General features: G+C 49.9%; 2 protein-coding genes across 3 annotated transcripts; both read left to right on the top strand.

Annotated features, from left to right (window-relative positions):
• The first annotated feature begins 1,541 nt into the window (after positions 1 to 1,541).
• BLVRB (biliverdin reductase B) lies at positions 1,542 to 18,620 on the top strand. Its single transcript, XM_055553089.1, has 5 exons — positions 1,542 to 1,731; positions 12,414 to 12,578; positions 12,715 to 12,804; positions 14,045 to 14,173; positions 18,357 to 18,620. Exons 1-5 carry the CDS (start codon positions 1,653 to 1,655, stop codon positions 18,512 to 18,514), a joined length of 621 nt encoding a protein of 206 aa, XP_055409064.1. The 5' UTR covers positions 1,542 to 1,652; the 3' UTR covers positions 18,515 to 18,620.
• A 2,919-nt stretch (positions 18,621 to 21,539) lies between these two features.
• Positions 21,540 to 25,005, top strand: SERTAD3 (SERTA domain containing 3). Of its 2 annotated transcripts, none has more exons than XM_055552797.1 (2): positions 21,540 to 21,696; positions 23,743 to 25,005. In XM_055552797.1, exon 2 carries the CDS (start codon positions 23,749 to 23,751, stop codon positions 24,343 to 24,345), a length of 597 nt encoding a protein of 198 aa, XP_055408772.1. In that variant the 5' UTR covers positions 21,540 to 21,696; positions 23,743 to 23,748; the 3' UTR covers positions 24,346 to 25,005. The 2 variants fall into 2 exon arrangements, with proteins under 2 accessions (XP_055408772.1, XP_055408774.1); XM_055552799.1 differs by lacking the exon at positions 21,540 to 21,696 and adding an exon at positions 22,821 to 23,314.
• The last annotated feature ends 943 nt before the right edge of the window (positions 25,006 to 25,948 follow it).

Raw genomic sequence — 25,948 nt, 5'->3', positions numbered from 1 at the left:
GGAGGGGCTATTGGCCCCCACGCCGCTCACCTGGCCCCGCGGCCGCCGGTGCCGCTGTCCCCGCTGCTCGCCGTGGCCGACCGCCCTCCCTGTCGGTGTCCTCGGCCCGGCCCGGCCCAGCCGGCTCGGCTCGGCCCCACCGGCTCCGCCGCTCGGCTGGCCAGATCCGCATGCGCCGCTACCGCCGGCGCGCCTCCTCCCGATCGCGCGGCCGCCGCGCTCGGCGCGCCCCCGGGACCCTCTCCCGCCCGCGGGTCCCCCGCCAACCCCGGCAGCCTGCAGCGCCTGCCCACGCGCGGCCACACACCCGGCCACGGCGTGCGATACACAGCTGCAGGGGCCAGAGGCAGCGTCACACACAGTGCACACTCCCTCGGGGACACACACTCCCGCACTGCCACACACACGCGGGGTCTCATACAGCGTCACAAGGACTATCCACATCCACACGCTCACACTGTCGCCCCCTTCTACGGGGTCACGCAGGGTCAAATATTCAAAGTGTGTCACGCAGTCACAAGCTTGCACGAGGTCCCGCGCTGAAACGGTGCCCGACAGCGTCACACACTGTAAAACACTCAAATTGTGTCACCACCATTCACGTGGAGTCATACGAGCACACCTGTGCCACACACTGTAGCACACTTCCATGGGATCACAGAGTATCATCGACTCACATATCACACACGGCTTCACCGTCACACAGCGTCACACTTTTACACACTCAAACTTGTTACACACTCACATGGGAGTCATGCATCCTGCACAGTCACACACACGTTACACAGTCACAGGTCACAAATAACATCACAACAACAGTAACACCCACAGCCACACTCAAATGATGTCACAGAGTCACACACGAAGAGTCACACACTCCCGTATATCACAACTCACACATGTCCCACACTCACACCATATCCCCCAGCGTCATGGATGCATATAGGACCACAAACGGTAACACTATCCACCGGTGTCACCAGAAGGTCACAGAGGAAGAGCATCAGTGCTTTCCACACGTGGTGTCACACAGTCTCACACTGTTTTACACGGTGTTTTACACAGAGGGCACAAGTGTCTTCCATAATCATGCTCTCCCTTGGGGTTATTCGCAGAGTCACACAGGGTCAACACGGGCACCTAGACACGCAGCTACACAGTGTCTCCCTCACGCATCCACACTGTCCTGCCTCACTTTCTTCCCTTGTAGCCTTGGGGAGGCCGTGGGGCTTTATGTGCGCCCCAGACCAGACTCACAGCCGTGACACGAAAGGAAGCGTGAACGAGAGAGCTGTGGGCGGGGCCCGAGCTCGCCCCGCCCCACCCCGGGCTGCTAGAGCGCGGAGGCGGTGCTCTGCGTCCACCTTCGCGGACCGCCAGACACGCCTTCCAGGTTAAGTGGCGGGCGGAGGGGACGGTGCTGGGCCTCAGGAGAGCTGCTCCAGCTCCGCCCACTCTGTCCTTAGCTAGAGGCGTGGCCTTTGGCCCCTCCCCTCAACCGAATTGTGGGGCTGGAGGCGGGCTGAGGGTGGCCCTCTAGGCGGCCCCGCCCCGTCCCTCCCTCTAGGAAAGGACGCGAGGGGGAACCAGCAGCCAGTCGGTTCCCGCGTGTCCTGCGACTCCACGGCCTCGCGCCCCCACGATCCCGCAGCATGGTCGTCAAGAAGATTGCCCTTTTCGGCGCCACCGGCAACACCGGGCTCACCACGCTGGCGCAGGCGGTGCAAGCAGGCATGAGCTGGGACGGGCAGGGATTGTCGCGGGGTGCACAGCTAGAACTTTAGGCATCGTGGGATTGGGCCCAGGGAGGTTGGAGCCATCGTGCCTTGGTGTGCGAGGACCTAGAGAGCAAAGCTGGTGGCCACGGGGGTAGAAATGGGGGACGCTATGAGGTCCAACTTTATCTGAGTCCCAAGGGAAACGAAACGGCCCTGGGAGGCTGGGGGACTGTAGCGATCCGATGCTCTTATGAACGACAGTTGGTGTGCTGGTGGCAGTGGCGGCGGTGATGGTGGTGGGTGGTTGCACAGCCAGCAGGGGCTTCACTGCCAGGCCTGAGGCATCTTCTCAGCAGTGCCCTCTCGCCATTTGTGTTGAATCCTCATAGCACTCATGTGAAGTGGGAACTAGTATCACCTCACCTGACAAATGAGAGAAAACCGAGTCTCCCTGAGTGATTTGCCCAGTGTCACATAACTGGAAAAGGGCAATGCTGAAATTTGTTACCTGGCACTTGCTCTTAACCACTGAGAGCCCGCCAGTACTTGGTTTAAGCACCAAGGATTTTAAAATGGAAAAACTGAGGGGTAAGCTGCTGAGTACCTAATGGAAAGAAGATCATGGAGACAAGGGTGAAGACTTGGGGACACAGGTCCCAGGAAAGTCAAAGAGGGCTGAAAATTCAGAGTTGCCCCCAGGAAAGGGGGCAGGAAAGGGGATAAGTATCATGCAGCAGGACCCAGCCCCCACCATCCCAACTTCACCAACTCCCAGCAGAGTCTGGCCTGTCCAGATATAAGGCCGCACCCTTGCTGGCCTGAGTGACTCTGAAGATATTGACTATCTGGGTGCCCCCAAAGGGTGGAGGCCACCAGGATCCCACTCTCAGCTGCCTCCTAGCCCAACTTTCCCTGGGAAGGATTGTGACTCAAAGTTCCCCTTTAGCCCCATTTCTCTCCGCCTCCCCAGGGAAGACCTAGTGAGAATGTTGACTTATGGGGACAGGAGAAACAAATTTGCTGATAAATGTTTCTCGGGAGGAAGTAAGAGGGAGAAGTTGAGAGATGCTGAGTCACTGTGAGTTTTGCATTCCCAGATTACTACCTTTCTCTTAATCTTGGATTCTATAAAATTTCACTTAGCCTCCCTGCTGGTCACAGCTGGGACTGCACCTGGAAGTATGGGCTGTACCTGAGGCCTAGGGGAGTCCTTGCCTTCTTACGGTGGCTCTAACAGTTCTCTTCAGAGCCACAGTGAGCCTGAGCTTCCCTGTCCCCATCAGAAAAAGGAGAGGCTTGAATGAACTAGGCTTTTATTGACCTCAGTGGTTCTGTAGGACTGAGTCCTGAAGGCACAGACTCTGGTACCCATGTGGTGTGCTGTGCTCAGTCTCTCAGTCGTGTCTGACGCTTTGCAACCCCATGGACTGTAATCTGCCAGGCTCCTCTGTCCATGGGATTTCCCAGAGGAGAATACTGAAGTCGGTTGCTATTTCCTTCTCCAGGAGATCTTCCCTATCCATGGACTGAACCCGCATCTCCTGCATTAGCAGGCAGATTCTGTATCCCTGAGCCACCTGGGAAGCCCATCCAGCATATAGCTGGTACTCAGTAGACACCCCTTGGCTGAGTGAATATAGATTATAGCTGTGTGATCCTGGCCCAGTTACCTAAACTTGCCTTACTTTCCCCAGCCACAAAATGGGCATATAATACATCCTACCTTGTGAGGTTGTTGCAATCTGAGGGCCATTTTCAAACTGCGGGTCATAGAGAGTTCTGAAATATATTTAATGGTTCGTAACAGTGTTGGAATGGATCATTGTTAAATACTGGTTTTATGAAACTATTGTCTCAGTTATACATGTATAAGTTTGTGTATACAGGGTTAGACAGTGAAATCTACTTTGAATGGAGGGCTGAGATCAAAAAAGCTTAAAGGGGCATGATTTCTACAACTTACTCTCACATAGTTAGGAAAAAACTTTATACATATACATATAATTATACATGTTACATATATGTGTTGTGTATACACACAGAGAGAAAGATAAAGCAAATATGAGAATCTAGGTCTTGCAACTTTCCTATAGGTCTGAATTTATTTCAAAATAAAATTTAATGGAAAAAAGATAAAGTAAGAGATTTGTTTTAAACAAAAAAGGAAGAAAGAAAGAAAAAAAATTTTTTTTAAGTTTGGCAATAACCTTACAAATGCTTTTGTTCTTTGTAAAGGGCAAAATCTGTGAATTCTAAAACTATAGTTTGACATAGTAGCCATTAGCCACTTGTGGCTATTTAAATTTAAATGTCAGTTGTGCTTAAAAAAATTTTTTTTAAGTCACTGGTCAGTGGAAAGAGCTTAGCACAGCACTTGGCACATACAAGCCTTTTTTTTTTTTTGGCTGGTCCCTGCAGCTTGTGGGATCTTAGTTCCCCAACCAGGGGTTGAACCTGTGCCTTCAGCAGTGAGAGCATGCAGTCCTAGCCACTGGACCACCAGGAAATTCTGTAGGAGGCTCTCAGTAAATGTCTCTAATCACCAATAAGGCTTCCCAGGTGGCTCTAGTGATAAAGAACCCACTTGCCAATGCAGGAAACAAGAGACACTGGGTCGATCCCTGGGTTGGGAAGATCCACTGCAGGAGGGCATGACAACCCACTTCAGTATTCTTGCCTAGAGAATCGATGGACAGAGGAGCCTGGCAGACTACGGTCCATAGGGTCACAAAGAGTCGGATACGACTGAAGCGACCTGGCACCAGCACAATTACCAATAATGTCCCGCTGATGGGCACTCTTGTGCTGGGCTTGTGTCAGAGCTCTCATGTTGGTGAGAATGTTTCTCCTCCAAAATGCCCACAATTTACCAGGGTCCGTTTTACTAATACGGTGGTAGTTAACCAGTGACTACATTGACACCCTGAAAGCCCCCGTTGCTCCCCAATGTGTCTGAGGCCAGCATTCCATATGAAAGGTGATCACACAGGATGGGCATGCTAGAGACTATCATCTTCATTTTAGGGTTTTTTTTTTTAATTATTTATTTATTTTTGGCTGCACAGGGTCTTCATCGCTGCTTTCTCTAGTTGCGGCCAGCAGGGGCTACTCTCTAGTTTCAGGGCATGTGCTTCTTATTGCGGTGGCTTTTGTTGTGGAGCACAGGCTCTAGGGCTCTCCGGCTTCAGTAGCTGTGACACGTGGGCTCAGTAGTTGGGGCTCCCAGGCTCTAGAGCACAGGCTCAACAGCTGTGGCTCGAGGCCTTAGCTGCTCTGAGGCATGTGGGGGTCTTCCCAGACCAGGGATCGAACCTGTGTCTCCTGCATTAGCAGTCGGATTCTTTACCACTGAGCCACCAGGAGAGCCCCGATCTTCGCTTTAGAGTAGAGACCGAGGACCATCAGGGAAGGTGTTTTCTGAGGTTCCTCTGCCAGTAAGACGTGGAGCTGAGAAATGCCTTGGGAGTCCAGTGGTTAAAACTGTGAACTTCTACTGCAAGTGGCTTGAGGTTCCCCCTGGTCAGGGAACTAAAATCCTATAGGCCATGCGGTACAGTCAAAAAAAAAGGAGAGGTGGAGCTGGAGTCCGAACTCAGGTCCCTAGGACAGTATAGCCTGTGCTTTTGTGTTGATATAAAAGTCAGAGGAGGGACTTCCCTGATAAGCCACTGGTTAAGACTCCGTGCTTCCACTGCTAAGGGCACAAATTCGATTCCTGGTCGGGGAACTAAGATCTCACATGTTACTTGGCAGGGCCATTAAAATATAATAATAATAAATCCAGGAGATGGTGTTGAGTATGTCATAGCCCCTGCAACCACAGGGCCGTTGGTTGGTCAGCATAAGTAGGGCCATGACAGAGGAAGCACAATTGGCTGGAGAAAGAGGGTAAGGGTGCTCCAGGCAGAGGAGCGTGTGTGAAGGCCAGGAGGCAGGGGACAGCATGGCGCGTTTGAGGAACTGAAAGAAGCGCAGTGAGTGAAGAGGGCTTTGGCTCCAGCAGTCTGGAGAGGAGAGGCCACATGGAGGGGGCGTGTAGAGGGGAGGCTTGAAGGCTATCATAAGGAACATGACTATCTTAAGGCACTGGGGTGGAGGGTGGATAGAGAGAGATCTGAGCCAAGGGCACTTTGTTTTTTGGGGTAGTTTTTTTTTTAATTAATTATTTATGTTGGCTGCACTGGGTCTTAATTGCAACAGGCAGGATCTTTAGATGCAGCATGTGGGATCTAATTCCCTGAACAGGGATCAAACCTGGGCTCCTTGCCCTGGGAGTATGGAGTCTTAGCTACTGGACCCCCAGGGAAGTCCTAGGGCACTTTGATATAACTGTGGAAAGCTCTATCTGGCTACCATGTGCAGTGTGGGTTGGAGGGGTTGAGACACACCAGGAGCCCAGGGAGGACTAGACCAGGCCAGGAAATACAGTTGTGAGATGATGAAAAGGCCTGGTCACAGCCAACACCCATAGAGCCCTCTTTTCTGTGCCAGACACTCCTCTAAGCTTTTCATTTGTTTTCATTTCATTTTGCATCTTTTCAATAGCAACTTCATTCACATACCATACCCCATTCACCCATTTAAAGAATATAATTCAATGGGTTTTAGCATATTCACAGATTCATGCAAACATCATCACAATCAATTTAGAACATTTCATCACTACAAAAAGAAACCCCTAGAAGTCACTCCCCATTTTCCTGCTCAACCACGTCCCCAGCCCTAGGCAATCATTCATCTACTTTTTGTTTATATGGATTTGCCTGTTCCAGACCTTTCTTATAAATAGAGACATACATCATGTGACTCTTTATGACTGGCTTCTTTCACTTAGCAAAAAGAATTTTTTCAAGGTTCATCTGTATTGTAGCATATGTGTCATTTCTTTTTATTGTTGAATACCATTGCGTTGGGCTTCCCTGGTAGCTTAGATGGTAAAAGATCTGCCTGCAATGCAGGAGACCCCAGTTTGATTCCTGGGTTGGGAAGATCTCCTGGAGAAGGGATAGGCCACCCACACCAGTATTCACGGGCTTTCCTGGTGGCTCGGATGGTAAAGAATTTGCCTGCAATGCAGGAGACCTGGGTTCGATCCCTGGGAAGATCCTCTGGAGGAGGGCATGCATGGCAACCCACCCCAGTTTTCTTGCCTGGAGAATCCCCACGGACAAAAGATCCTGGTGGGCCATGGGGTTGCAAAGAGTCGGACATGACTGAGTGACTAAGCACAGCACAGCACCATTACATTATTTACCTACACCACTTTTCTTTCTTTCTTTCTTACTTTTTGGCTGTGCCGTGTGGCATGTGGGATCCTAGTTCCCTGACCAGGGATCAAACCTGCACCCCCTGCACTGGAAGTGTGAAGTCTTAACCACTGGACTGCCAAGGAATTCCCTATACCACTTTTTTTTTTTTTTTTGGCTGTGCTGGGTCTTAGCTGAGGCATGTGGGATCTAATTCCCTGACCAGAATCAAACCCAGGCCCCTTGCATTGGGACCGCAGAGTCTTAGCCACTGGACCACTAGAGAAGTTCCCTCTATACCACTTTTATTTATCCATTCAGTTGATGGGAATTTGGGTTGTTTCCACTTTGGGGCTATGATGAGTTATGCCTCTATAAACATTCATGTACAGGTTTTGTGTGAACATATGTTTTCATTTCTCTTGGCATATACCTAGGAGTCAAATTGCTGGGTCGTTGGGGTAACAATGGCTTCCCAATTGGTGTAGTAGTAAAGAATCCATCTGCCAGTGCATGAGACACGCAGGGGATGTGGGTTCCGTCCCTGGATTGGGAAGATCCCCTGGAAAAGGGAATGGCAACCCACTTCAGTATTCTTACTTGGAAAATCCCATGGACAGAGGAGCCTGGCAAGCTACAGTCACAAAGAGCTGGACACAACTGATCACAGGGGTAACAATACTCTTAACCTGAGGAACTGCCAGATTGTCTTCCAGAGCAGCTGCATCATTCAACATCATCAGCAGTGTATGAAGGTTCCAATTTCCCTACAGGCACACCAACAGTCATTGTGTCTTTTTGATTATAATCCTCCTAGTGGGTATGAAATAGTATCTCACTATGGTTTTGATTTGTATTTCTCTGATGGTTAATGATATTGAGTATCTTCATACATTTAGTGGCCATTTGTCTATCTTCTTTGGAGAAATGTCTATTCAGATCTTTTGCTCAGTTTTTAATATTCGTCTTTTACTATCAAGTTGTAAGAGTTCTTTATATATTCTAAATACAAGTCTCTCATCAGATATATGATTTGCAAAAGTTTTCTCCCATTCTGTGGGTTGTCTTTTCACTTTCTTGATAGTATCCTTGGAAGCTTTTTTTTTTTTCATTTCATTTTTTCTTTTGTCACCAATTTTTATTTTTCACTTTGATGATGTCCAGTGAATCTGTTTTCCCTTTTGTTGCTTGTGCTTTTGGTGTCACTGCTAGGAAACCACTGCCTAATCGAATGGCAAAAAGATTTATGCTTATGTTTCCTTCTAGGAAAAGGAAATGGCAACCCACTCCAGTCTCTTGCCTAGAAAATTCCATGGATGGAGAAGCCTGGTGGGCTACAGTCCATGGGGTCGCAAAGAGTCCGACATGACTAAGCAACTTCACTTTCCTTCAAGGATTTTTATAGTGTTCAGCCTGGAGAATCCGAGGGACGGGGGAGCCTGGTGGGCTGCTGTCTATGGGGTCGCACAGAGTCGGACATGACTGAAGAGACTTAGCAGCAGCAGCAGCAGTTCAGTTCAGTCCAGTCACTCAATTGTGTCCGACTCTTCGAGACCCCGTGGACTGCAGTTTTAGCTCCTACATTTAGATCTTTGATAATTTTGAGTTAATTTTCATATATGGTGTGAGGTAGGGATCCAACCTTATTCTTTTACATATGGGTATCCAGTTGTCCCCACACCATTTGTTGAAAAGATTCTTCTTTTCCCATTGAATTAATTGTCTTGGCACCCTTGTCAAAAATCAACCAACCACTTTAAACTGTTAGGAATACTATTTAAACCTACATCAACCCTGTAAGGCAGAGACTATTATTGGTGTCATTTTACAAATGAAGGCTCTAAGGCCAGACAGGTTAAGTGGCCTGCCCAGTGTCACACAGCTAGCTAGTGGTAGGGACAGATAGAATTCAAAATCCCAGTTGCTTTGACAATTCAGTTCAGTTCAGTCACTCAGTCATGTCCGACTCTTTGTGACCCCATGAATCACAGCACGCCAGGCCTCCCTGTCCATCAACTCCCGGAGTTCACTCAAACTCACATCCATTGAGTCGGTGATGCCATCCAGCCATCTCATCCTCTGTCATCCCCTTTTCCTCCTGCCCCCAACCCCTCCCAGCATCAGAGTCTTTTCCAATGAGTCAACTCTTCACATGAGGTGGCCAAAGTACTGGAGTTTCAGCTTTAGCATCATTCTTTCCAAAGAACACCCAGGGCTGATCTCCTTTAGAATGGACTGGTTGGATCTCCTTGCAGTCCAAGGGACTCTCAAGAGTCTTCTCCAACACTACAGTTCAAAAGCATCAATTTTTCGGCACTCAGCTTTCTTCACAGTCCAACTCTCGCATCCATACATGACCACTGGAAAAACCATAGCCTTGACTAGACGGATCTTTATTGGCAAAGTAATATCTCTGCTTTTCAATATGCTATCTAGTTTGGTCATAGCTTTTCTTCCAAGGAGTAAGCGTCTTTTAATTTCATGGCTGCAGTCACCATCTGCAGTGATTCTGGAGCCCAAAAAAATAAAGTCTGACACTGTTTCCACTGTTTCCCCATCTATTTCCCATGAAGTGATAGGACCAGATGCCGTGATCTTCATTTTCTGAATGTTGAGCTTTGACAATTAGATAAGCTAATAAATGTAAAGTACTTAGCACCTGGCATCTAGTGAGTGCTCTATAAATATTATGTATCTTTATTTTTAAATTTTATTTATTTTTGACTGCACTGGATCTTCGTTGCTCCAACAACTTTTTTCCCTCCTCTCATTGTGGCAAGAGGGGGTTACTCTCTAGTTGCTGTGAGTGGGCTTCTCGTTGAGGTGGCTTCTCTTGTTGCAGAGCACAGGCTCTAGAGCTCGCAGGCTTCAGTCATTGTGGCATGGAGGCTCAGCAGCTGTGGCTCCCTGGCTCTAGAGCACAGGCTCAGTAGTTGTGGCACATGGGCTTGGTTGCTTCAGAGCATGTGGGATCTTCCCGGATCAAGGATCAAACCCATGTCTCCTGCATTGGCAGGCAGATTCTTTACCACTGAGCCACCAAGGAAGCCACTAAGTATCACTATTATCATCGTTGCCCCAGAGTATACAGATTTTTAATTATTTGTTTTTTAAATATATGATGACAAGTATCAAGGAAACTGGGACAATTTTGTTGTTTTGCTTTTCCTGTATCATTTTCAGAATAATAGATTAATTCTCTGATAGGTACCAATGACGTTTCTTAGTTATCATTATGAATTCACATATTTTTTTATATTTGATGTGCTTCCGTTCTTTGCCATCCATATTCTTTGGGACAAATCAAATTGCCCCTGATTTGTCCTGAGAACCCCTTCAAGTGGCTTCTGTGACCTCTTGACCTCACTTCATCGTTCTTTAAACTTCACATAGCTGGTGGTACAAGATGTTCCAGGTTCATCTTGTCCTCTTTCTGCCCCGGCCCAGCAAGCAGCCATTCCTTCAAGGAGCTCTGGTTCATTTTTCACAAGAATGCTGTTTAGAGGCTGTGTTACTCAGCTCAGGCTGCTATAACAAAAATACCACAGACCAAGTGGCTTAATCAACACTCATTTCTCACAGTTCCAGAGACTGGGAAGGTCAAGATCAAGGTACCAACTGGTGTGGTTTCTAGTGAGGGCCTGCTTCCTGGCTTGCAGATGGCTGCCTTCATGCTGTGTCCTCACACTGTAGAGAGAGAGCACCTTGGTCTTCCTCTTCTTGAGTACAAGCATGCTAAGTTGCTTCAGTCATCTCTGACCCTTTGCGACCCCATGGACTGCAGCTTGCCAGGCTCCTCTGTCCATGGGATTCTTCAGGTGAGAATACTGGAGACGGTTGCCATGCCCTCCTCCAGGGGATCTTCCCGACCCAGGGATTGAACCTGTGGCTCCTGCATTGCAGGCAGATTCTTTACCACTGAGCTGCCAGGGAAGCCCCTTCCTTTTCTTAGAAGGACACTAATCTCATTATCGGAGAAGGCAATGGCAACCCACTCCAGTACTCTTGCCTGGAAAATCCCATGGACGGAGGGCCTGGTAGGCTGCAGTCCATGGGGTCGCTAGGAGTCGGACACAACTGAGCAACTTCACTTTATTTTTTCACTTTCATGCACTGGAGAAGGAAATGGCAACCCACTCCAGTGTTCTTGCCTGGAGAATCCCAGGGACGGGGGAGCCTGGTGGGCTGCCGTCTATAGGGTTGCACAGAGTTGGACATGACTGAAGTGACTTAGCAGCAATCTCATTATGGAGACCCTACTCTCTACCTTCATGACCTCATTTAAACCTAATTACCTCCCAAAGGCTGCATCTCCAAATACCATCCCATTGGGAGTTAGGGCTTCAGCATATGAATTCAGCACATGACAAAAGCATTCAGTCCATGACAGAGACTACAACTACTGGGATTTTTTTTTTTTTGCAATATGCATAAACATTAATATATTTTGCCATTGTCTAAAACAAAGAAAGAAATATGTTTCTGCTAAACTTGATTAAAAAAAAAAATATATATATATATTTGATTGTACCACGTCTTAGTTGGGGCATGTGAACTCTTAGTTGCCTCACGTGGGATCTAGTTCCTCGACCAGGAACTGAACCCAGGTGCCTGCAGTGGGAGCACGGAGTCTTAGCCACTGGGCCACTAGGGAAGTCCCTGTTGGTTATAAACTTTAAAAAGGAGTATTTGTGTGTGTGATGGTGGGGCCAAGGGACACAGAGTTATCCACAATTCTTTTGGGAGGTGACATGCCAAAGAAATATTCAAAATAAATGACCGCTAAGACAGGACCCAGGGCTTCCCAGGTGGCGCTAGTTGTGAAGAACTTACCTGCCAATGCAGGAGATGTAAGAGATGCAGGTTCGATCCCTAGGTCGGGAAGATCCCCTGGAGGAGGGCATGGCAACCCACTCCTGTATTATTGCCTGGAGAATCCCATGGACAGAGGAGCCTGGTGGGCTACAGTCCATGGGGTCACAAAGAGTTGGACAGGACTTAACGACTTGGCATGCACATACACAAAAGACAGGACCCAGCCCTTCAGAAGTAAGGCCTGGGGGACCAAACCCAATGATGAACATACTTAGCAGTACCTCCACTTCCTCCAGGACCATGGACGGGGGACATAGACCCGCGTGATGATGAGCATTAACCCTTTAGTTGTTGGGGGAGGAGGGAGTGGAGAAGTCAAGGGGATGACAGGCAGAGAAAAGCATCGGGGCAGATTATTTATTAACTGGCAGGGAGGTATCACCCTACTTTAACAATCAACTGTATGTATATCAACTGTGAGTATGTCAGCAAAAACGTTTGAAGACCATGGTCTCAGAACAGGGGATCTGGGGGATGGATTTGGGAGTTAATGGCACCCTCCAGGACTGAGCCTCTGGAGCCTAGGAGTGTCAGCTGCAAGCTGACTGACCTGCCTCTCTGCCCTTCTTTGCAGGCTATGAGGTGACGGTGCTGGTGCGGGACCCCTCCAGGCTGCCCTCAGAGGGGCCCCAGCCGGCCCACGTGGTTGTGGGTGACGTCCGGCAGCCGGCCGATGTGGACAAGACCGTGGCTGGGCAGGACGCTGTCGTCGTGCTGCTGGGCACCCGCAATGACCTCAGTACAGAGCCCCCCCTCTGCCCGCGGCCCACCCCTGCACCTCGGCCCCCAGCGCCGCCCCCGCCCCCAGCCCCTCCCCTGCCACCCCTGCCACCGCCGCCGCCCACCAGTGACAGCCACTCTCTGTCTCCTCTAAGGTCCTACCACAGTGATGTCCGAGGGTGCCCAGAACATTGTGGCGGCCATGAAGGCCCATGGCGTGGACAAGGTCGTGGCCTGCACCTCGGGTGGGTGGCAGGGTCGTAGGGTTGGGGCTGAAAAATGGGGGCTGGGTACTGGACAGGCAGCCCAGGGGTTTCTACAAGGTGGCATTGGAGTTAGTCCAAGTTACTGTGCATTTATTGAGCACCGATTCTGCATCTGAACCTTGCTGGGCTCTGCACTCATGGGTCTCATGAATAGAAGGGAAGTGGTAACAGTTTGATCATCAAACCGTGACAGGCTGGAGTCTTCAGGGCCAGGATGGGGGATGGGGCACAGGCAGAGGGGTCAAGGCCAGGACCTGGGGGGAGCATGGCTCAGAGCTGCGATGGGGGAAGGCTAGAGGGCTCTGGGGGTTCAAAGGAGGTGTCTGACCCAGCCTAAGAAAGGGTCAGGGAGAGAATGGAAGAGGAAGTGACAGAGCCTTGGATACATGGGCCAGGTCTTTACTCTCAAAGAGCTCCCGATTTACAAAGAGATGCCCTTCCTGAATAATCTGAAAAGAAGGCTGCAGGGTGTGTGACAGGAGCAGTTAATGCTAGCAGTGTTTATTGAGCACTTACTGTGTGCTTGGCACCATCTGAGCCCCTTACAGATGAATGCCACTGAATCCTCTCAAAATTCCTTTGATAGTACTTCCATTCTTGGCGGCACATCGTAGGTACCCAGTGAATTGTAGCTGTTCTTACCGCCTCCCGTCTACAGCTAAGGGAGTGGAGGCACAGAGATGCCATCGCCTTACCCGAGATCACACAGCCTGTAGCTGGCAGAGCTGGGGTGTGGAACCAGGCTGTCTGTCTCCACTAGCCACACGCCTCACCGCTGTTCCATCACACCTGTTGTCTCCCAGGGAAGGGAGATGATATGAAGGGGGAGTGAGTAGAGGAAAGGACTGTGAGACAGGGGCGTGGCTGCAACAGAGCGAGTGAAGGGGAGAGTGTTGGGCGCTGAGGCCAGGGCGCTGATGCTATCAGATCAAGTTGGGCCCCAGAGCCCTGATGGGGCCTCTGCTCTCCCCCTGAGTGAGATGGGGTTGGGGTAGGGTCCCAGATGTACAAGGGTAGGGTCAGGAGAACAGGGAGGAGGCTCTGCCATGGTCTAGGCAGGAGGTAACAGCAGACAGGAGCAGGTGGGGTGAGAAGCCTGGAACAACTGAAGGGCAGTAATGAGTCCCTGCAGGGAGATGTTCTCGCAGGAGACCTGCGGGCTATGGGCCTGGCCAGGCTGTCCTCAAGTCTTGTCTGATCCTGCCCTGTGTCCCCCCAGCCTTCCTACTGTGGGACCCTTCCAAGGTGCCCCCAAGACTGCAGGATGTGACTGATGACCATGTCCGGATGCACAAGGTACTGCAGCAGTCGGGCCTGAAGTACGTGGCCGTGATGCCACCACATATAGGTGAGTGGACAGAGAGCCAACTGCAGGGTCATCACCAGCCTGCCCCCTACAGTCCTCTGGGGACATTCTCTGGGCCTTTCTTGTTGTTCAGTCGCTCAGTCGTGTCTGACTCTTTGTGACCCCCACATACTGCAGCACACCAGGCTTCCCTGTCCTTCAAACTCATTTGCTCAAGCTCATGTGATGTCATCCAACCATCTCATCCTCTGTTGCCCCCTTCTCCTCCTGCCTTCAATCTTTCCCAGCATCAGGGTCTTTTCCATGAGTCGGCTCTTCGCATCAGGTGGCCAAAGTATTGGTGCTTCAGCTTCAGCATCAGTCCTTCCAGTGAAGATTCAGAGCTGATTTCCTTTAGGATTGACTGGTTTGATCTCCTTGCAGTCCAAGAGACTCTCAAGAGTCTTCTCCAACACCAGAGTTCAAAAGCATCAATCAGTTCTTTGGTGCTCAGCGTTCTTTATGGTCCAACTCTCACATCTGTACATGACTACTGGTAAAACCATAGCTTTGACTATACAGCTTTGCTGACAAAGTGATGTCTCTGCTTTTTAATATGCTGTCTAGGTTTGTTGAAATTGCAGTCTCTCAGGACTTCTTCCACTGTACTCTCTTTATTAGAAGGAAGTTATACTGAGGCTGCCCCACGTTCAAGGGATGGGGACTTATGCTTCACATCGGTTCTTTGTTTTTAAAACCCATGTATTTATTTGGCCGTGCCGCACATCTTGTGGGATCTTAGTTACTCTGAAAGTGAAAGAAAGTGTTAATGCTCAGTCATGTCCGACTCTTTGTGACCCCATGGACTGTAGCCTGCCAGGCTCCCCTGTCCATAGAATTCTCCAGGCAGGAATGCTGGAGTGGGTTGCCATTCCCTTCTCCAGGGGGATCTTCCCAATCCAGGGATCGAAACCAGGTCTCCTGCATTGCAGGCAGATTCTTTACTGTTTGAGCCTCTGCCAGAGATCAAACCCCTGCCGTCTGCAGTGGAAATGCTAAGTGGTTACCCTAGACCACCAGGGAATTCCCTTGTTTTTTAATCTTATTTAGTGTGTGTCTCCCTCACTAGAATTGTGAAGTAGGAAGCTTTGTTTGAAGGCACGGATTTTGTCTTGTTTTGATTACTGCTGTGTTCCTAGTGCCTAGAAAGGGCTTGGCTCAATCGCTCAGTCCTGTCCTACTCTTGGCTCAGTCTGTCTGACTCTTGCGACCCCATGGACTGTACCCCACCAGTCTCCTCTGTCCATGAGATTCTCCAGTCAAGAATACTGGAGTGGGTTGCCATTCTCTCCTCCAGGGGATCTTTCCAACCCAGGGGTTGAACCTACATCTCCTGTGTTTCTGGTGTTGCAGGAGGATTGTTTTCTGCTGAGCCATTGGAGAAGCCTTTGGTTTGTAACAAGTGCTCAGTAAATATTTGTCGAATGAACTAATACCAGGGGAGATGCCTTGCTTCCAGGTGGTGCTGTGGAGGGAACCACACCCTCTTTACCCCTCCCTGGTCTGGAATTCACATTGAGAGACCCAAAGTCAGAGGGAGAGATTCATTCACTTACAAATGTCTCTTGCACAGGAGGTGTGCACCTGGCCACCATTACAAGTACCAATGGGAATTCCCAGGGAGTCCAGTGGTTAGGACTCCAGGGTTTCACTGGCTTTGACTACCCAGGGCCCAGAGTTTGATCCCTGGTTGGGGAACTAAGATCCCACAAGCTGCGTGATGAGGCCAAAAAAATAAAACAAGTATCACTGACATAGTCTCAGATCTCATGAGGCTTACATTTCTAGCGGGGGAGACAAAAGAAAGATGTGAAAGAACAAGTGTTAGTCACTCAGTCACGTCCAACTCTTTGGAACCCTATGGACTGTAGCCCACCAGGCTCCTCTGCCCATGGAATTCTCCAGGCAAGAATACTGGAGTGGATAGCCCCTCCCTTCTCCAGGGGATCTTCTCAACCCTGGGATTGAACTCAGGTCTCCTGCATCGCTAGCAGATTCTTTACCATCTGAGCCACCAGGCAAGCCCAGACGAAAGATAGATGATCCATATTACTGTTGAGTGGTGCTATGCTGAATGAAGAAACATACATTAATAGTTCAGTGAAGAGAGTAATGGGGTGCTGCTTAGAGGCTTTCTAAGAACATGGCTTCATGCCCTGAGGGAGGGAACCAGGTGAGTGTCTGGGGGAAGGGAGGACATTCTGGGATAAGGGAACAGCAGTGCCCAGGCCTGAGTCGGGAACTGTTATCTCCTTCCTGTTTGCCTGCCTGCTGGATGAGCGGTTCTGTGTTCTGTGCCTTCTGCCAGGAGGAGGAGGAGGCTTGTATACCACCCTCCAGAGGTTCAGGTAAGCTTCGGTGTTGAGGTTCAGTTCAGGGACCCTGTTGGATGAGAATCCTGAGGTGTGAATCAGTGGTGAGGCTGCATGGTGGAGAAGCCAAGGAGAGCTCCAGCCCCAGCGCTGTGCGGACTGCAGGCCTGTGACCTCTGAGCCTCAGTTTCTTCATCTCGAAACAGGGCTCATTTTACTTCTTGACGTCCCAGGTTTAAAGTGAATATTCGGAGAGATTAAGCCTAAAAATTATTTAACATGAAGTTGGGGGGCGGGGTTTAGTTCTTTTTTTGTGTGAATATGAAAACTTTGAAACCTCCAGAAAAGTTAAAGAAATTCAAGGTTTAAGATCTACCCATAAACCCTTCATCTGGGTGCACTTGTTAACATTTTGGCTTGTTTCTTTCCCCATCTATCTGTTTATCATTTATGCATGCAGCTAATGTGTATGTGTGTTTATGTGAATACATGTGCAGGGGCTTCCCAGGTGGTACCAGTCGTAAAGAATCCACCTGCCAATGCAGACAGATGTAAAGAGACATGAGTTTGATCCTTGGGTTGGGAAGATCCCCCTGAAAGAGGGTATGGCAATCCACTCCAGCATTCTTCCCTGGAGAATCCCATGGACAGAGGAGTCTGGTGGGCTACAATCCATGGAGCTGCAAAGGATTGGACACGACTTAAACGACTTAGCACACAATGTACATGTGTGATCATGTGAATATATATGTAGTGTATAAACATACATTTTTTTAAATGTGTGGGTCTACATTGGCACACTCTACTCCTAGAACCTCTTCGTAGGCATCTTCCAAGAAGTATTTGGAAACAAACCCCAGTACGGTTATTGTACTAAGGGAATTGACATTCACTCTATCACATCATTTAGTATCCACTCCGTACTCAGACATACCCAACTGCCAAAAAATATCTTCCAACCTTCCCCTCCCCTCAAAATCAGGATCCAATCCAGGATCATGTGTTGCATTTAGTTGCCATGTCACCTTCAGTCTGGAACAATCCTCCATATCATTTTTTTTTAATTATTTTTTAACATGAAACATAACAGGCAAGGTGTCTTTTCTTTTTACATATATATCCATTCTTTTATTTTTAAATTTATTTTTAATTGAAAGATAATTGCTTTACAATATTGGTTTGATTTCTGCCATACATCAACATGAATTAGCCATAGGTGTACATATGCCCCCTCCCTCTTGAATCCATTCTTTTTAATATTATTTTTATTATGGTTTATCCCATATGTATGTAGTTCCCTGTGCTAAATAGTAGGATCTTGTTGTCCCAGATATCTTTTAAAATAGTCCACATTCTGGATTTCTGTCATTACAGAAATTTCTGTCTTACAGGCTCAGATTAAATAATTTTGGAGGAATGCCACATGGGTGACAGAAACATGGGTTTCTTTCCTCTTTTTTTTTTTTTTTCTTCAATTTATTTATTGGGCTGCTCTGGGTCTTCCTTTCTGTGACCCGGCTTTCTCTAGTTGCAGCAGGGGGGAGGTACTCTTCGATGCTTGTGCTTCTCTTTGCAGTGGCTTCTCTTGTTGTGGAGCATGGGCTCTAGGCTTTCGGGCTCCATAGTTGTGTCCATGGGCTTAGTTGTTCTGAGATGTGTGGGATCTTCCCGGACCAGGGACTGAACCAGAGTTCCCTGCATTGACAAGCAGATTCTGAACCACTGGACAACCACGGAAGCCCAGCGCTTATACCATCTTCTACCATCTGGTCTAGGCACTCTGTAGACACCCTGGGATGTCATTGGCATGATCACAAGTTGGGGGAGAGGAAAGGTCATCCGCTTTACCTGGCCCCTTTGTCTTTACCTCGCAGGAGACCACCCGTTGACTGGGGCCTACACAGTGACCCTGGATGGACGAGGGCCCTCGAGAGTCATCTCCAAACATGACCTGGGCCACTTCATGCTGCGCTGCCTCACCACTGATGAGTACGACGGGCACACCACCTACCCCTCCCATGTGTATGAATAGGGCTCTGGCCCTGTCCCAGGAAGACAGCATCTTGTGAAACAGAACAAAGGAAGGGGGCAATAAATCTACAGCCAAGAGCTTCAAATTACTCTAGAGGATCCACAGCTATCTGAGTGTCTCAGTGTCTCTGTCTGCCTCTGAGATTTTCTGGGTATTCATTCATTCATTTCCTCTCTTGATTCTGTGCCGGGGACCCAGTGGTGACTGTGTGGACCAAGCGGTGACACTGCCCTCACAGATCTCACAGTCCAGGGCGGAAGACAGTCCTGCCCTGACAGTGACAACACAGAGTGGCCACAACGCTGATGGAGGAAGCACAGAGGGCTGAGGGACCCAGCTTGAGGTGCAGACAGGGTTCTGTGGAAGAGCAGATGTCCCACCTGAAACCTGATTTAGTGAAAATGAGCCGGGAGAAGGTTCTAAGACATTATGACATTCTAGGTAGAAGATACCACTTGAGCCAGGTGACTGAAGAGCACATGGTGCCTTTAAAGAACTCAGATCTATCCCCTACAGTTAATAACACTTTGCTTGGAGGAGAGGGCTTCCCTGGTGGCTCAGATGATAAAGAATACACCTGCAATGCAGGAGACCCAGGTTCCATCCCTGGGTTGGGAAGATCCCCTGGAGAAGGGAATGGCAACCTGCTCCGGTACTGCCTGGAGAATCCCATGGACAGAGGAGCCTGGTGGGCTACAGTCCATGGGGTTGCAAAGAGTCGGACATGACTAAGTGACAAACACTTTCACTTTCGCTGGGAGGAGAAGCACAGTCAGCCCCAAGAGGGGCTGTTCAAAGGACACGAAGCTGTTCAGAATCTTGTAAAAAGTCTAAATTTCAGTCTAAGGTGTTGTGCAATGAGTCGAGCAAGGGAGACGCAGGGTGGGGGCACATTCAGATTTGTATTTTATAAAGCTTTCCTTGGCAACTGTGTGAAGATGGATCAGAGGATGAAAGAGCAGAGGCTGGGAACCTAGGTGCCCAGAGGTAGAGAAGGGAGAGTGGGTGGGAGAGAGTCTTGAGTGGACAGTTCCCTGACGAGGGGAAGGATACATCTAGGAAGAAGCCTGGGGCTATATCCTGGAGATGGGCTTCTAGTGCTGTCACCCTGTGAAGGGAACCCTGGAGGGGCAAGTTTGAGAGGAGGAAGGGGAAGAATTGCCGCCCCCCCTTCCTAAACATGTCCCTCTTTGGAATCTACTCTCCCCAACCTTTGTTCCCCAGAGACACCTCTCCCAGGCCTGAGCAAGACACTCCTCTCTCCCTACCTCCAGCCTCTATCCACCTAACTCCCAAATCTCTCTCCGTCCACATCCCACCCCCAATCCGTTCCAATCCTGCACTTCTGCAAACAGCTGGACAACTTGGTTAGCAAATTCCAGCCGGTGAGAACTGGCCTGAGGAGACTTAAACCTTCCTTCCCAGGGCGGGCCTGGAGAAAACTGCCTTCCCTTGGTGAGAACACGTAGGGATGGGACAAGGCTGGTTCAGGCTTTCACAGCACTAGCACTGTTTTATTTCTGCCCTCTTATTTCTTTCAATCACATTGTCTAGGCATTTTACAAACTTTCACTGGGTACCTGCTTTGTGTCCAGCCTTGTGGGAGGTGATGCTGTGGCCCAAGCAGTGGGAGCCTGAGATAACCTTGGTATATCAGAGGGTCCACAGTCTAGATAGTGACAGCCCAGGGCCAAGATGCAGTGGCAGGAGCAGAAGAGTCAGAACCCGGATGGGAGAAACAACACAGGACACCAAGGGAGCCCAGAAAAGGCCCCAACCCATCCTGGAGCTTCAAGGGAGGCTTCCGAGAGAAGGAATCCTTTGGAATGAGTTTCTGATGAGAATTTTGGGTTCTGGGAAATGAGGGTGTGTTTTCAGAATGGGGACACAAGTTTAAAGATCCAGAGGCCTCTTCTTCCCTTCCATTTCTGAGTACTTGCTATGTATCTGCAGAGAAGGCAATGGCAACCCACTCCAGTACTCTTGCCTGGAAAATCCCATGGACAGAGGAGCCTGGTAGGCTGCAGTCTGTGGGGTCGCGAAGGTCGGATACGACTGAGCGACTTCATTTTCACTTTCACTTTTCACTTTCATGCATTGGAGAAGGAAATGGCAACCCACTTCAGTGTTCTTGCCTGGAGAATCCCAGGGACGGTGGAGCCTGGTGGGCTGCCGTCTATGGGGTCGCACAGAGTAAGACACGACTGAAGCGACTTAGCAGTAGCAGCAGCAGCTATGTTTCTGGGATTGTTGTAGGCACTGTGGATAAAGCAGGGAAGAAAACAGAATCTCTGTGTTCTTGATGGTGGAGTGCACTTGAAGCCATTTTAGAAATACAGAAAGTCAGAGTGTGGCAGGATTTTAGCGAGCAAGCAGGAGTTTGTATCTGGCCAGACCTGAAGGGCTTTGAGACAAAAATGAGATTGAACTTTGTCCCCATGACAGTGGGGAGCCATAAACCAGTCTCCAGCAGCAGACGTGCCACCCTGAGAGCGGAAAGAGAGGGCATTAGGAAGACGCATGAGGCACCACCAGAAGACAGGCCAGAGAAGTCCTTATAAGAAGAAGGCTTCGGGTAAAGTGTGAGGGGCAGGACAGGGGAGGTGAGGGGCGGGGCTACGATCGCCCAGGCAACATAGGCCGCGCCAAACTATTGGCTGATCGTCAATGCGTCATCCTCCCCGCTGCGTCCGCCCTCTGAATCCAATGGGCGCGGTCTCAGCGAGACGCTCAGCCCCTCCAGCCCCGAAAGCGGGTTGAGTGGGCAGTGCCAGCCAGCTTTTGCTTCGCGACGCGGTCCTGGCCTGGTATAAAGGGATCGCAGAGAGCAAGAGCGAAAATAGTAGCTAAGTTAAAGGAAAGTGCGTTGATGTGCCCTCCGCTCTGTAGAGACGTGGCCCCGGCCAGTCGGAATCCTTTAATTGGTCCGCGAAGCAAGGGAGGGGAGGGCGGGTGGGGCGTCTCCTGGCGACTAGCGGATGGCCCCGCCCAGCAGTCCGCGCCCCGCGGCCGGCAGGACTCCAGCCAATCGTTACTCGCGGCTCGGCTCCCGGGCGGAGCTGGGTGGGCCTGAGACCAGGGTGAGAGGCCCGGGGGAGGTGAACGAGGCCCCTACCCAAAGCTGGAGGGTCGCTAAGCCGCGGGCGTTCCCGGAGGTGGTGGTTGCGAACCTGGCAGCTGAGGTGAGGTGTGGCTACCTGACTTGGGATCTGCCTTGAGATGAGGGAAGTGGAGGCGCTCCCTCGAGAGTTGTGGAGGCGGGGTATGAGCGAGAGTAGGGGGCGCAGATTCAGGGTGATAATAGGGGTTGAAGAGAGGGTTTAGGGACCGGGGTTTCGAGATCCTTGCACGGAAGACAGAGTTTTGGGGGTGGGGGACAAAATTTTCAAGTGGAGGAAGTTTGAAGCTGGGAGATAGGGTGTTTGGAGAAGCGAGAAAACTAGAGAAGGAAAATTTGGGGTAGGAAGCTAAAAATTAGGACAGTTCTGGTCTCTGGGACAGGTTGAATTCGGGGCTCTAGTGTTTAGGGAAAGGTGTGAGGGGCTGGGCTGGGATCCTGGACCTTTGGAGAAGCGAGAGAAATAGGGACAAGGACTCTGGGTCTCCCAGACGCAGTGTCGGAGAGCGGGTTCTGGGGAGAGTTCCCTGTCGGGTCTTGGAAGTCACAGTGGGAGACTGGAGATGAAGTCGAAAAGCGTTTCAAAGACGGGAGAATAGAGGAACGTTGACGGGAGACGATCTCGTAACTGAGATACTTAGTGTCCCGAACGGAGTGAATCGGAGCGCATTTGTAAGTCTTTGAGCGTTGTGCTGGGGTCCTGGGTCTCTGGACCCGAGAGCAGCCTGAGTGAAGAATCCAGGACCTTCTGCGGTTCCAAAGGGCCGGGAGAAAGCAGTTTTAGAGCCCAAGTCTGGAGTGGGGGAGGGGTGTTCAGGGCGTGGAGCTCAGACCCGCAGCCCAGGAGGCAGCGGAGGGCGGGGCTTGGCAATCGCCAGGCAGCTGGACGTCCGGGTTCCCTTCCCCCACGTACCCTGGGCCCCTGTGCGCATGCCCCGGGGGGGCAGGGCGGGGAAGGCTAGTCCCTGTGGCGTGCGGAGCCGTCCGGGGGTTGTAGTGCTTGCTCAACGTCAGTTCGTGTACCTGGTGGCTATTGGCCGACATTTCCCAGAAGCCCCTGGGCCAAATTGGGGCGTGTCTGAATGCTGAAAGGGGAACCGTAGAGAGGGCGGGGCCTGCAGAGGGCCGAGATCTGGTTGGATGGACTGGTGGAGGCGGGGCTTGGCGTGAGTCGGTTCTAGCAAGTTTTCCTGTGGGGCTCGCCCAGGGGGAACCTGAAGGCGTCCGCAGAGGGAATGAGGGAGGCCCCATACCTTGTCGTTGGGCACGTTCCCAGTCAGTTAGGATGAGGGCATGGACAGAAATATCTTCCATGTGGAAAGAAGCGTCTTCACAGATAGGTGCCTTAACAGGGCTCCAGGTGGCTGGAATGTAGTAGGCACTCAAAAATATTTCATAAATAAATAGCAGTTAACTCTCGTTCATTGAAGTGCGTGATGTCACATTACTTCCCACGATCACACAACTGAGCAGTGTGAAAAGCAGAATTCAGACCCAGGATTCTCTGCTTCAAGGCCATAGCTCTGTGCTCAACACCTGTCTTGTATCTGTCACACTTGAAGAAAAGAGTATTGTCAAAAGAACAACTTTAAGATTTAGGGGGACTTGAGTTAGGATCCTTATCTTGCATATGAGGAAATTTGAGTCTCAAGGAGTTAAACTCACTGAGGCAACACGGGCAAGTAAGTGGGATTCAAACCCAGCTATATTTAAGTCCAGATTTTGGTGTATTTTTTTTTTTTAATATTTTTATCTGTTTATTTGGCTGCATTGGGTCTTGGTTGACGCATGTGGATCTTCTGTCTTCCTTGCAGCATGCAAACTTTTAGTTGGGGCATTGGGATCTAGTTGCCTGACCAGGGATCAAACCTGGGCCCCCTACACTGGGAACGTGAAGTCTTAGCCACTGGACCACCACGGAAGTCCTGAGATCTAATTTTCTTAATCACATTCACTGACTCTTCTTCTTAGCCTTGTGAGACTCATACTATCTTAATTTTTAGATGCAAAAACTGAAGTTTGGATCATTACAAATCAACAATAGTCATACTAGAGATTTGGGATTTGAATTAGCCCTGCTGTGTCTTATTTGCCCCTCTTCTCTCCCTAGGGCATCATGGTAGGAGGCTTGAAGAGGAAGCACTCAGATCTGGAGGAAGAAGAAGAGGATGAGAAGTGGGACTGGAGTCCAGCAGGCCTGCGGAGCTACCAGCAAGCCCTGCTCCGCATCTCCCTAGACAAAGTCCAGCGAAGTCTAGGCCCCCGAGCACCCAGCCTTCGCAGGCACGTCCTCATCCACAACACCCTCCAGCAGCTCCAAGCGGCGCTTTGCCTGACTCCTGCACCTGCCCTGCCCCCAGAGCCCCTCTTCCTGGGCGAGGAGGACTTCTCGCTGTCGGCAACCATTGGCTCTATTCTCCGGGAGCTGGAGACCTCCATGGATGAGACCGAGCCACCTCAGAATCCAGCAGCTCCCCCAAGCCCCCAGAATGAAGTGCTTCCCCAGCCCGATCCAGTCTTCTTAGAAGCTCTGAGCTCCCGGTACCTGGGGGACTCAGGCCTGGATGACTTCTTCCTGGACATCGACACATCCGCAGTGGAGAAGGAGCCTGCAGTGGCCCCACCAGAACCTCCTCACAACCTTTTCTGTGCCCCAGGGTCCTGGGAATGGAATGAACTAGATCACATCATGGAAATCATTCTGGGATCCTAAAACTTTGATGGGGGGCAGGGGAGGGCTCCTTCCTCATCCCAGCCTTGGTGGGATGACTCCCTGGATGCAATTCTGTGTGCGTGTGTGTGTTTTGATGGGGCCTCTAAGCAGTGGCCTCCTCTCCTCCCACTTCAGGGTTCCACAAATTGTCTTGCATGTGTGTGTGTGTCTGGTTATCTCAGCCTTCTGTGAAGGTGGGTCTTCCTGAATTAATTTATCTGTTCCAAATGCCTTAATGAGACTCTGTTTCCAGGAGTCTGATTTCCCACTTCCACATTTCTTCTGCCTTTTCCTCCAGTTCCGACTCCCCTTGTGTCACTGGGGCCTCAGGGAAGATAAGCTGGGCCTGTCAAAGGATGACAGGGATGTGCTACCTGGTTGCTATGGAAACCCAGCCTCTGCCTCATGGCACCTCCAGGTAGTGGGAGAGGCTGGCCTCCTCCCCCAGGCTGAACCCCACCTCCTTCGCAGGACCCCAGTCCCAGCAGCCTCCTGATTCATGACCAGGCCGGACCACGTGCAATAGGGTGGAAACCAAACTGCTCCATGCCGCATTATTTAAAAGAAAAGCGGGTTTTGTGGTGTTTTTGTTTGTTTGTTTGTTTGATTGTTTGTAATGATTTTTTTTTTTTTTTTTTAATAAAAGTATTTTGGAAGGGGTGATATTGCCTAAAGTTTCTTTGTAGGTCAGTGGGAGGGACCTGGTATCCTTAGGGGCATGTACCCCTTTCCAGTCAAAGTTGGGGCAGGTATATTATTAGATACAGTATTTATTGAATGTTAAGACCACTAACATTATTGAACGCTAAGAGCACTGTTCTACCTACTTTATTTGAATTAAGTCATCTTGTCCTCATGATTATACTGAAATAGATACTGTTACCACATTTTACATAAGAGGAGGTTAAGGTTCAGAGAGGTCAAGTCACTTGCTCAGGAAGAGTAAGGACCAAGGAGCTAGAACTCAAATTCAGGCTACCTCCAGAGCCTTCTTAACTATTATATTCATTGCTGCTTTGTAGATTTAGACTCCCCAGCCACATGGTGGACACAGGAAGGAGAAACTGGGTCACATGAATTAACATGTCAAAGGATAGGGCTCCCGGACACTTAAAAGTCAGCCCTTTGAGACTTCCCTGCCTGTCCAGTGGCTAAGACTCGGTGCTTGCAAGGCAGGGGACTCAGGTTCAAGCCCAGGTCAGAGGACTAGATCCCACATACCACAACTAAGAATTCAGCGCTGTAACTACAGATCACGTATGCTACAACTAAGACTTGGCACAGCCAGATAGATAAACATAAATATTTTTAAATGAAAAATATTTTTAAATGAAAAAACTAAAAATCAGCCCATTTATTTTGTAGGAAATGTGCTACAGAGGCCCAGAGGAGAATGAAAATGCTCAGAGATCCCCAGCACTAACAGCAGATCTTTCTACAAAACTGTTGGCTAGGAAGTACAGTCCAGGTTCCAATGATTTATTTAGGAGGTGCAACCCCAGGCTGGCAAGAGTAGGGGAAAAGAAGGGAGGCTAGGGAAGATGTGATGTATACTGCTGCACTGGCTAGGCCTCCACAGAGACCTTTGAAAACATGACAACAG

Source organism: Bubalus kerabau, chromosome 17 (genome assembly GCF_029407905.1).
Source record: "Bubalus kerabau isolate K-KA32 ecotype Philippines breed swamp buffalo chromosome 17, PCC_UOA_SB_1v2, whole genome shotgun sequence".
Classification (NCBI taxonomy): Eukaryota; Metazoa; Chordata; class Mammalia; order Artiodactyla; family Bovidae; genus Bubalus; species Bubalus kerabau.
The sequence above is the reverse complement of the archived record's forward strand: the minus strand, read 5'-3'. Positions and strand labels throughout refer to the sequence as shown.